Genomic DNA, 12,091 nt, shown 5'->3' with positions numbered 1-12,091 from the left:
GTAAATCCAGTCAAGAAGAAAAGGAGCTTACAAAAGGTTCAAAAAACTAGGTAATGATATGAATATAGAAAATTATAAGGCTAGCGGGAAGGAGCTTAAGAATGAAATTAGGAGAGCCAGGAGGGGCCATGAGAAGGCCTTAGCGGACAGGATTAAGGAAAACTCCAAGGCATTCTACAGGTATGTGAAGAGCAAGAGGATAAGGCTGAGAGAATAGGACCAATTAAGTGTGACAATGGAAAAGTGTGTATGGGTCCGGAGAAAATAGCGGAGGTACTTAATGAATACTTTGCTTCAGTATTCACTACGGAAAAGGATCTTGGCGATTGTAGGGATGACTTGGGGTGGACTGAAAATCTTGAGAATGTAGATATTAAGAAAGAGGATGTGCTGGAGCTTTCGGAAAGCATCAAGTTGGATAAGTCACTGGGACCGGATGGGATGTACTCCAGGCTACTGTGGGAAGCGAGAGAGGAGATTGCTGAGCCTCTGGCAATGATCTTTGCATCATCAATGAGGACGGGAGAGGTTCCAGAGGATTGGAGGATTGCGGATGTTGTTCCTTTATTCAAGAAAGGAAGTAGGGATAGCCTAGGAAATTATAAGCCAGTGAGTCTTACTTCAGGGGTTGGTAAGTTGATGGAGAAGATCCTGAGAGGCAGGATTTATGAACATTTGGAGAGACATAATATGATTAGGAATAGTCAGCATGGCTTTGTCAAAGGCAGGTAGTGCCTTACAAGCCTGATTGAATTTTTTGAGGATGTGACTAAGCACATTGATGAATGTAGAGCCGTAGATGTATCTGGATTTTAGCAAGGCGTTTGATAAAGTACCCCATGCAGGACTTGTTGAGAAAGTAAGGAGGCATGGGATCCAAGGGGACATTTCTTTGTGGATCCAGAACTGACTTGCCCACAGAAACAAAAGAGTGGTTGTAGACGGGTCATATTCTGCATGGAGGCCGGTGACCAGTGGTGTGCCTCAAGGATCTGTTCTAGGACCCCTACTCATTGTGATTTTTTTTTTAATAAATGACCTGGATGAGGAAGTGGAGGGATGGGTTAGTAAACTTGCTGATGACACAAAGGTTGGGGGTGTTGTGGATAGTGTGGAGGGCTGTCAGAGGTTACAATGGGACATTGATAGGATGCAAAACTGGACTGAGAAGTGGTAGATGGAGTTCAACCCAGATAAGTGTGAGGTGGTTCATTTTGGTAGGTCAAATATGATGGCAGAATATAGTATTAATGGTAAGACTCAGCAGTGTGGAGAATCGGAGGGATCTTGGGGTCTGAGTCCATAGGACACTGAAAGCTGCTATGCAGGTTAACTCTGTGGTTAAGAAGGCATCTGGTGCATTGGCCTTCATCAATCGTGGGATTGAGTTTAAGAGCCGAGAGGTAACGTTGCAGCTATATAGAACCCTGGTCAGACCCCACTTGGAGTACTGTGTTCAATTCTGGTCGCCTCACTATAGGAAGGATGTGGAAACCATAGAGAGGGTGCAGAGGAGATTTACAAGGATGCTGCCTGGATTGGGGAGTGTGCCTTATGAGAACAGGTTGAGTGAACTTGGCCTTTTCTCCTTGGAGCGACGGAGGATGAGAGGTGACTTGATAGAGGTATACAAGATAATGAGAGGCATTGATCATGTGGATAGTCAGAGGCTTTTCCCCAAGGCTGAAATGACTAGCACGAGAGGGCATAGTTTTAAGGTGCTTTGAAGTAGGTACAGAGGAGATGTCAGGGGTAAGTTTTTAAGGCAGAGAGTGGTGAGTGTGTGGAATGGGCTGCCAGTGGCAGTGGTGGAGGTGAAAACAGTAGGGTCTTTTAATAGACTCCTGGATGGCTACATGGAGCTTAGAAAAATAGAAGGCTATGGGTAAAGCCTTGGTAGTTGTAAGGTAGGGACATGTTTGGCACAGCTTTGTGGGCCAGAGGGCCTGTATTGTGCTGTAGGTTTTCTATGTTTCTACAGTCTGGCACAGGCTAGAAAGCAAGGAAAAATATCAGACCAATTCATTAGAGTTCATTTTTTAGATGAAGTGTACCGGTTGATAGATTCCCAGAAGGGTTTTGAGAATGTGCTGCATCAATTATTGCCAAATAAAAATGATCTAGGAAGTAATGGAGGAATAGAAAATTTTTGTTTAGGACAAAACTGAAATTAGGCGTAAATACTATTATTTTCTGGTTGGCAAGATATCACAGTGGTATGTCACAGGAATTTGATCTGAGCTTCAGTGCCTGGATGAAGACTCAATGTATGGTTAATCATTATGTATTTAGTAAAATGGTTAAGAAAGTAAGTTGTAGAACGGACATAAAGAGACTACAAGGGGATTTCATAAAAAGGCTGGGGTGTCGGTATAGTAAGTAGGAAACCTAACAATGTTATTTGTCCTAGGAGGATTAAGTTTAAATATAGTTGAAGTTATGCTCCATTTCAATTGGGAATTGGCAAAACCATATCTGAAATGTTGTGTACAATATTAGTCCTTTTGTTTATGGAAGACTCTTGATAACTTGAAGCAGTTCAGGGAAGGCTTACTGGATGAATATCTGGAATGGGTGGATTAGATTCTGAGGAAAGGTTGAACTAGCTAGGCTGGTGTCCCTATGACTTTAGAAATGTGACAGTGGTCTTGGTTAGGAAGTATATGGTCCTGTTGAACTTTGCAAGGATGGAATTGGAGATGATGGTTCCTTCTGTGGGAGAATCTGGAACTAGTTACTGCCAGTGTAGGTTGGAGAGTTGCAGGTGTGTGGAATCCTTTACCTCAAAGAGTGATAGGCTTAGTGGTTACTAAGAAATTGAATGAAAGATAGCCGTGAAAGCAAAGTTAAGTTTGTAAGTTAACTTGCATCTCAGTAGGTAGCAAGGTTGAAATGAAGGGCTGACTGGGCAATCTTTTTTTTTTAAAATGTATTCACAAAATACTGGAGGAACTCAGCAGGCCAGGCAAAAGTACAGTCAACGTTCTGGGCCGAAATGCTTCGGCAGGTCTGGAGAAAAAAAGTTGAAGCTTAGATTTTAAATGGTGGAGGGAGGGGAGAGAGAAACACAAGGTGATAGGTGAAACCTGGAGGGGGAGAAGTAAAGAGGGGGATGAAGTAAAGAGCTGGGAAGTTGATTGATGAAAGAGACAGAAGGCTATGGAAGAAAGGAAAAGCTGGGGGGGATGGGAGAGCACCAGAGGGAGGCAATGGGTGGGCAAGGTGATAAGGTCAGAGAGGGGGAAGCAAGGATGGGAAATGGTGAAGGAGGGAGGGTGGAGGCCATTACTAGAAGTTAGAGAAATTGATGTTCATTCCATCAGAATTGGAGGCTACCCAAACACAATATAAGATGTTGTTCCTCCAGCCCAAGTGTGGTCTCATCATGACAGTGGAGGAGGCCATGGATGGACATATTGGAATGGGAAGTGGAATTAAAATGGGTGGCCTCTGTGAAATCTTCTACATCTACTGGAAAGATAAACCCAACATTATCTTCCTTGCCTAACCCAGCGTTGAGGCATAATTAAAAACTATTGTTAAAGAAATTGTGTTGCTATATGATCAAAGGTGTTTTGAGCCAAAATGTTCTAGCTCATTATTTCTTTTTTGGTATCAGGATCACTGAATTAATCATACTGTTTATGATGAGAATGGCATTGTGCTCCTGTGTGATGACTAATTAAATATTTTTGTATGTCTGTATAATTGCCACATTTATATAGCTACATTATTGCCATTTTAATAGCCACACCTAGTCCTGTTTTCAGTTCATAATTGTTATTGCTTGAAATTTTTCAAATTTATATAACAGTTCTGCTAGTCTGAGAATATGATTTCAATAAGTAATCCAGTGCAAGATTTCCCAGTTTGTAATCTCAGTTGTTAATACTTGGGATCACATTTGTGATTTCTGTTTTCCTCTCATGAGGTCTTGTAATTTTGTAATCTTACCATTTTATAATGCTTGTGTGTGACTTTAATAATGGGATCATTTGATTTCAAAATGTTTTGTAATGGTGTAGTGGGTTGCTGATGTCTCATTTTCACATGCTAGTATGATGTAGTGGAGAGGCAGGTCAGACATCCGTCTTGCCATCCTGTTCTCCCCATATTGTCCTAACTTTTAAAAGGATCTTCATCTTGTGTAACGATTTTAGGGTACTGTGGACTCTGCTCCTTGCAATATTTCTGCCATGTGAATATTTGCCAGAAGACCACCTGACTTTTCTAAGTACCATAAATAAGCCTATATTGTCTAGTTAACAGTTCAGTGTTTAATGAAAGTAATTTATCTATGATTAACACTTCCTAATTCTTTTGTTAGATTGCTTCTTTACATTCTTGTATTTATTTACAGGAATAAATTTATTTATTCTCATGTTGTTCTCAGAGCAACATTCTGTAGTATATTGGGCAGTGATTGGGAGGATGTTGGGATCAATTGTTAAGGATGTAGTTTTGGGGTATTTGGAGGCACATGATAAAATAGGCCACAGTCAGCATGATTTCCTCAAGGGAAACTCTTGACTGACAGATCTGTTGGAATTCTTTGAAGAAATAACAGCAGGAAAGACAAAAGAGAATCAGTTGATGTGTACTTAGATTTTAAGAAGGCCTTTGAGATGTTGCCACACATGAGGCTGCTTAACAAGCTACGGGTCCGTGGTATTACAGGAAAGATTCTAGCATGGATAAAGCAGTGGCTGATTAGCAGGAAGCAAAGAGTGGGAATAAAGGGAGCCTTTTCTGATTGACTTGTGGTGTTCCACAGGCATCTCTGTTGGGACCAATTCTTTTTACATTATATGTCAGTGATTTTTGGATGTTGGAATTGACGGCTTTGTTGCAAAGTTTGCAGGTTGTACGAAGATAGGTGGAAGGGCAGATAGTTTGAGGAAATAGGGAGGCTACAGAAGGACTTAGATTAGGAGAATGAGGAAAGAGTGGCAGATGGAATGCAGTGTATGGTCATGCACTTTGAAAGAAGAAATGAAAGGGTAGACTATTTTCCAGATGGAGAGAAAATACAAAAATGTGAGGTGTAAAGGGGCTTGGGAGTCTTTGTGCAGGATTCCCCAAAGCTTAATTTGGGAGTTGAGTCAGTGATGAGGAAGGCAAATGCAATATTATCATTCATTTCAAGAGGACTAGGCTATAAAATCAAGGATGTAATGTTGAGTCTTTATAAAGCACTGGTGAGGCCTCACTTGGAGTACTGTGAGCAGGTTTGGACCCCTTAGAAAGGATGTGCTGAAACTGGAGAGGGTTCAAAGGTTCACAAAAATTAGACTGGGATTAAATGGTTTGTCAAATGAAGGATGTTTGATGGCTCTGGGCCTGTATTCACTGGAATCCTAAAGAATGAGGGGTGACCTCATTGAAACCTATTGTATGGTGAAAAGCCTTGATAGAGTGGATGTGAAGATGATGTTTCCTATAGTGGCAGTGTCACTAGAGGACACAGTCTTCGAATAGAGGGTTGTCCTTTTAGAACAGAGATGAAGAGGAATTTCTTTAGCCAGAGAGTGCTGTATCTGTGGAATGCATTGCCCCAGGCAGCTGTGGAGGCCAAGTCTTTATGTATATTTAAGGCAGACTAATAGATTCTTGAGTGGTCAGGGCATGAAAGGATATAGGGGGCGAGGGGAGGAGGCAGAGGATTGGGGCTGAGAGGAAAATTTGATCATCCATGATGAAATGGCAGAGCAGATTCAATAAGCCAAATGGCCTAATTCTGCTCCTATATCTTACAGTCTTGTATTCTTACCATACTCTTAGTATAATTCAGCTGTAGTGTTCTAACTCTATCTTAAATGGGTGATTAAGTTAAAATCAAAGTAGTATTCAAATATATGAAATTATGTCTTGAAGCAGTTTTCTATATAAAGAGAAGGTCTGAAATGAGCATCTGTCTTCATCTGTTGGAAGCAAATCAGGATATAGCATCTCTTACGGAGATTGTAGCTGATGTGTAATTTATGCAGATAGCCAGTATACTAGAGCGGAAATAGATAGTCTCATCTATCTGTAGATATCTAGTATATGATTCTGGAGTAGTAGCCTTAAGACAAAAAGCCAATGGTTTGCTACTGTGGAGAAAGCTTAGTTAGCTATATGCTGCACAGTAGTGATGTTTATGTGGATTTCCACGGTATTTGAAGTACAACTTTACAAACACTTCTGCCTTTCTTTTTTTTGGATTATCCAATCTTTCTCTGAACTTACTAGTTACATATAAAAGTTATTCTCTTCTCTAGCTGGAGTGAACCAATTGAAAATTAAATTTCTTTGTTCCCTTACTATTGACAGAGCAGTGGAAAAAGCTCTGTGCTGGAGAGTCTGGTAGGAAGGGACTTACTTCCCAGAGGTACTGGCATTGTGACACGAAGACCTTTGGTTCTGCAGCTAGTGAATATTTCTCCCGAGGAACAGCGGAAAGCAAAGGGTGATGATGATGGTATGTTTGGTCTTTCCACTGAGTTTGCATATTCTAGAGAGCAGCACCCCAGTAGTAACTTGATAATGTTTACTATTTTGCCACTTTCTTCTGCCATGTGAGCTCAGCTATATCGTGTGTTGTTGCTGTCTTGTACCTTGCAATTTTTGCTCTGCTCTTTTGTTCTTGCCACTTGATATGCTGTTGAGCATTAACTTTGTTCCATAAGTACAAATGCTCTTGTTCTCTTTTCTTTATCTCACTCCTTACATTCCTAACACTATTTCTCTGTTCTCTATAATTGTTTTGCATGTCCACTGGTGTTGTTTCTGTCTTCTTGCTGCTTATGGCTTTATATCTCTGCCACTTGCTACTGCTTCTCACTGCCTTGCAATCCCATCACTGCTGCTCGGTTTTTGCTCTGTTGCTCTTTGCATCAAGCCATTCCTCTGAAATGGGGAAGTTGAGCTAAATCAGAATTGATACCTAACTCAGTTGTTATCATCTTGGACTCCAGTAGTTCTTTTCTGCCCCTCCCCCTTTATGTTGCAACTGTGAACTTCTGCCTATTGCCTCCCATAGTCGATGCAGGTGAGTTGGAATGAGTGATGGTTCAACACTGAAGAAATATTCAATGATTTTTCTTTGCCTTAGAGTTAATTATTTTGTTGATTGCTTCAAGTTCCAAAATGCTTAAATGGAAGAAGTTGTATTTTTAAAATAAAAATTTTGGCTGCACAAATCTTGTTTATCTACTTTAGGCAATCATCTGAATGCAGTGTCTGTTGTACTGTCTTTCAGCCTGCATGAAGGAAGTGTATTTTGTGAGCTGTATCTTCTAAGCTGAACCACTTAACCCTTCTGCTATTTCTCTAACTACAGAAACAGCCGCATGGAAAAATTACAGCCAGCCTTACAAAGGTTTCCGCTTTTTTGTTTTCCTCTTTGTGTATCATGTCTGTTCTCTGCATGGCTTTGAATTATTGTCTAGTTGTATACCATCAAAGGATAGTTGATGGACTTTTGAATTATAGAAAAGCCTGTCTGTGGGTTACTGTGCTAGACTGAATATTTTAAAAATGGGTGTTGCCAAGAATGAGAGGATGCATTTTGACCTTGGGTGTTGTCAACCAGTCCTCACAGCCAAGTCCTCTGTTTTCACATTCCAAAGACTACTAGGTTAAAAGGCTACGGTAAATTATCTCTACTGTATGTAGGTGGTAAATCTGTGGGATTTGCAGAAATGTATCAGAACTGATAAGTGTTTTGAGACTTGGCATAAACTCAACGAGACTAATAACCTCATTTTATATGAAGTATTGCTATATGTCAACTTTTATATGTAGAAGAAAGAGGTATCAAGTGACCACTAAAATTTTTATCATATCTGCAGCGATAATTCTGATGAAACTCCTGGTGGTGCTGCAAATAGGACATTTTGCTTTTGTCTTGAATGATGTAGTTGGACATGAACTAAGGAAGGCTATTTTTCAGTGACTGGAATATTTTAATGGTTATTCAAGCCAATGTGTACATTTCAACAAAACATTGGAGAAAACAGAAATAAATCAGAATGTAGAGAATTCAACTTTTAAGGAAAGGCCTATAAAGCTTTCAGTCTTGGAAAGATAAGACTGAGAGGTAGCAAGGCCTTTAAAATTTTGAAAGCATTTGAAATTGGATAAGCTTCCAATTATTGTGGAATTCAAACTAAAGGCTGTAAATATAAGATAGTCATTAGTAAATCCAGTTAAGAATGTAGGTCATGTGCAGAGCAGTTGGCATACCAAGCTGTTACGCATCCAGATAGAATGCTTTCAATAAAAATTGGTAAGAAGCAGCAGGGACATTAAAGATTTCCTTCGCCTCCTTAGGAAGCAGAGGCGTTGGGGAGCTTTCTTGCTCATGACTTCAATGTGGTTGGACCAGGCAGACTATTGATGATCACTCCTAGAAACTTGAAGCTCCACCCTTCAACCTCAACACCACTGACAGCAGCATATGCACTGTACTTTCCTGAAGGCAATGACCTGTACTTTTATTGACATTAAAGGAAAGTTTGTATCATGACACAATGTCACTAAGCTCTCTATCTCCTTCCTGTTCTGAGATATAGCCACTATGGTGGTATCGTCTGCAAAATTGTAGATTTAGTTAGGTCATCTGCACACCTTTTCTCTATAAGTAAGTTGACGTAGTTGGTTTAGAAATTTTTGTATTGCACCTGGCTCTTCTCCAAAAGGCATCCAGTCAATTGCAGCATAGTTTCAGCAGCAAGTTGGCCTCACCTAGCAGAAGTTCCATTGCTGGAACACCTGGACACCCTTAATCAGGGAATAAGGCTTGGATCGGAGTATGTGTTCTTTGAGTGTTAACATTTATATTATTAGGCTACTATATTAAAAAAAATACAAAAACATAAGAAATGGTCAGGATATTAAAATTAATAATTATTTTCTTTTTAATTACCAGTTCATGAATCTTCATTTAATTAATGCAGACTTCAGTCTTATGCCAGGTCTGACTGACATGGGATTGGAGAAGCAGATTCACCAGTGTAATACTGCAGTGTATACCATGATCAGGTTCTACAACTGAAATCCAGTGGAGTCCATAGCAAAGTAAAGTGACATATGCTTAACCACAACCAGCACAATTCAGCTTTTAGACATGAAGCTGGTTACAGTTTTACAAAGATAGTTCAATTCCACGTTTAATTTCTTGAATATGATTTTTATAATTGTATCGGTAGGGAAAAAAATTCAATAGATTTTGTATGAGATGCATTTCTTCAATAAGATAAATGGCCAATGGAATGCAGTTGTGCAATATTGGAAGGTAACTTTCTGATTAGTGTAACATAGTTCATATTATTTAAATTGGCCAAAGCATTGAAGAGCTGGCCCCTTCAACTGTTTAGATGATGTTGTATAGTGGTGAAGGACCCAAATGGTAATTAAGGATAGCCATATGACAGATGTTGATTGAATTTTTTATCTCCTAATGTGGATTAGAACTTAACTCATTGTCAGCTAGTTAGATTGTGTAAATTAAGATCTTCTTAGAGGACAGTTATACTACACTTGCCAACAATATTAGTTTTGCTTTCAGGCACAGTTAATGCATGAAAGCTAGTCTTGCTAATATAACTTAACCTTGGTTATTTTTTGTTCCCTTTATAATATACACCTTTTTCTTTTCAGTATTATCTTTGGTTGAATTACTTTGGGTACTTATCTAATATTTACATTTTTAACTAATTTAATTTTGTTTAAAGTAATAGATGCAGAAGAATGGGGAAAATTTCTTCACACAAAAAATAAGGTATTGTTCTGTTTATTACCAATTACATATGTAACACAAAACCCAGGGAAGTCAAGAAATAAGAGTTGTAAATCATTGTTTAATACAGCAACATTAAATTATCAGTTTTTCATCTGGCAGTCAGTTTTTCTCTTATTCCCCTTTTACTGATGTTTTAAATGGCCTGTGTTAATCTATGTGATCCATCCTATATGATGCATCATTCAGCAAAGTGAGAGTGTGGTGTGTGAGGGTGGAACAATTGTGTACAAGTGGAAATTTGTGTGTGTCTGTTTTCCTGTAAAGTCAATTGTATAATAATCACTGAGACCAAGTTGCTATTTTAGTGTTATTTCTTTCTGATTTATGAGTATGAACTAAGAAGCAACCTCATACTTTGCCAGTGTCAAAAAGAATGACTTTATGTTCTTTTCAGATCTACACAGATTTTGATGAAATTAGACAAGAAATAGAAAATGAAACGGAAAGAGTTTCCGGTGGCAATAAGGTAAACTAAGAACATAAAAGATAAAGGATGAAAGGCCTGAGTAATTTGGATATGTACACGGATAGGAGGGGTAAGGAGATCTGAGAGCAGGTTGATGGACTAGGCAGACTAATTGTCCGGCACAGACTGGATGGGCCGAAAGGCGTGTTTCTGTGCTGTAGTGTTCTATGTCTCTGTGACTGTAAGGAGTCATATGGTATGAGTGTTCCATTATTCAATATATTTGCTGACCCTGAACTTCAGCTTCTTTGGCCTGCTTTGTTTTATGATTCCTTTACAAAGCTGTTATCAGTCTCCATCTTGAATATATACGGTGACTGAGCATCCGAAACTTCTGGGGTATTTGGATTCTCTGTCCTAAAGACTGGCAGTTCTTATTTCCATCCTAAGTGGGCCACCACTTTTCTGAGTCTATGCATCTTTGCCCAACACTTGGGAAACAATCTTTGGTGTACTCACAACTCCCACATTTCAGTGAGAACAACTCTCATTCACCTGAATTAAAGGTTAGACCTGCCCTTAATAGGGTAATCTAGGATTCTATCTATTGTACCTGTTTCAACTTCCTCTGAGCCTTGTGTTTTTTTAAATTCCATGTTCTGTAAGGGGGGGGAGGGGCATGAAAATGTACATAAAAGCAAACATCCAGTCCAAGAGAAGCATAATACCTGAATATTGGTGATTCTGAGTAGAGCTTTTAGTATTCAGCTGTTTAGAATGCACTAAAGCTTGGACTTATTCAAATGTTTTGTCAAATTTGTAACTTTGGAACTTGCTAGTGACAGTCTTGCTGAGGAATCCACCTCTCCAATTGAGAATCCAGTATCCCATTGATTTTGATGTGTAACAAATTCCACAGATTCACCAATCTGGCTGAAGGAATTATTCCTCATTTCAGTTTTAAAAGATATCCCTTTGCTCTGAGGTAATGCCCTCAGATCCTGGACTCTCTTCCAATGGAAACATTCTCCCCATGTCCACTCTATCCAGGCCTTTCGTTATTAGATTAGATTATGAGGACACTCAGTCCTCATTTATTGTCATTTAGAAATGCATGCATTAAAAAATGCCACAATGTTCCTCCAGAAAGATATCACAGAAACACAGGACAAACCAAGACTAAAACTGACAAAACCACATAATTATAACATATAGTTACAACAGTGCAAAGCAATACAGTAATTTGATAAAGAGCAGACCATGGGCACTGTTTAAAAAAAAAAAAAAAAAAAAAGTTTCAAGTCTCGATAGCCCCATCATCTCACACAGACAGTAGAAGGGAGAAACACTTCCTGCCATGAACCTCCAAACGCCGCAAACTTGCCAGTGCATTGGAGGCACCTGAGCGCAGTGGGCTCTGAGTCCGTCCGAAAACTTCGAGCCTCCGACCAGCCCTCCTCTGACGAGCGCTTCAACCCCACTCTGGCTGCTGAGCAACAAGCAAAGCTGAGGACTCGGGCCCTTCCCCTCCGGAGATTCTGGATCACACAGTAGCAGCGAAGCAGGCATTTCAGAAGTTTCGCCAGATGTTCCTCCATGCTGTCACATCTGTCTCCATCAAATCGGGATTGTGCACGGCACCCTACTTGACAGATAACAGATATCACCACCAGAGTGGCCACTGCGAGCTGCGTTGCGCTGCCGTCTTCTCTTCCGGCCAAGGGTTTCAATGAAATGCCTCCCTCCTCTTTCTAAATTCCATCAAGTACAGGACCAGAGCCATCAAACATTTCTCATTCATTAAGCTTTTCATTCTTGTGATTCTTGTGGACCTCCTCTAGACCCTCTCCAAAGCCAGCACATCTTTCATAGAAACATAGAAAATAGGTGCAGGAGTAGGC

General features: G+C 39.8%; 1 protein-coding gene across 5 annotated transcripts in view; it reads left to right on the top strand.

The window, feature by feature from the left end:
- dnm1l (dynamin 1-like) overlaps positions 1–12,091 on the top strand; it is a 60,894-nt gene that overhangs the window by 8,038 nt on the left and 40,765 nt on the right. For 2 of the 5 annotated variants that reach the window (XM_072267809.1, XM_072267805.1), the window contains exons 2-5: positions 6,313–6,460; positions 7,322–7,360; positions 9,717–9,763; positions 10,179–10,250. In XM_072267809.1, coding sequence (XP_072123910.1) covers positions 6,313–6,460; positions 7,322–7,360; positions 9,717–9,763; positions 10,179–10,250 — 306 coding nt within the window. The remainder of the gene's footprint in view (positions 1–6,312; positions 6,461–7,321; positions 7,361–9,716; positions 9,764–10,178; positions 10,251–12,091) is intronic. The other 3 variants (XM_072267806.1, XM_072267808.1, XM_072267807.1) reach the window with 3 other exon arrangements.

The sequence above is a fragment of the Mobula birostris genome, chromosome 9 (assembly GCF_030028105.1).
Source record: "Mobula birostris isolate sMobBir1 chromosome 9, sMobBir1.hap1, whole genome shotgun sequence".
Taxonomy (NCBI): Eukaryota; Metazoa; Chordata; class Chondrichthyes; order Myliobatiformes; family Myliobatidae; genus Mobula; species Mobula birostris.
This window is presented reverse-complemented; position numbering and strand designations above follow the sequence as displayed.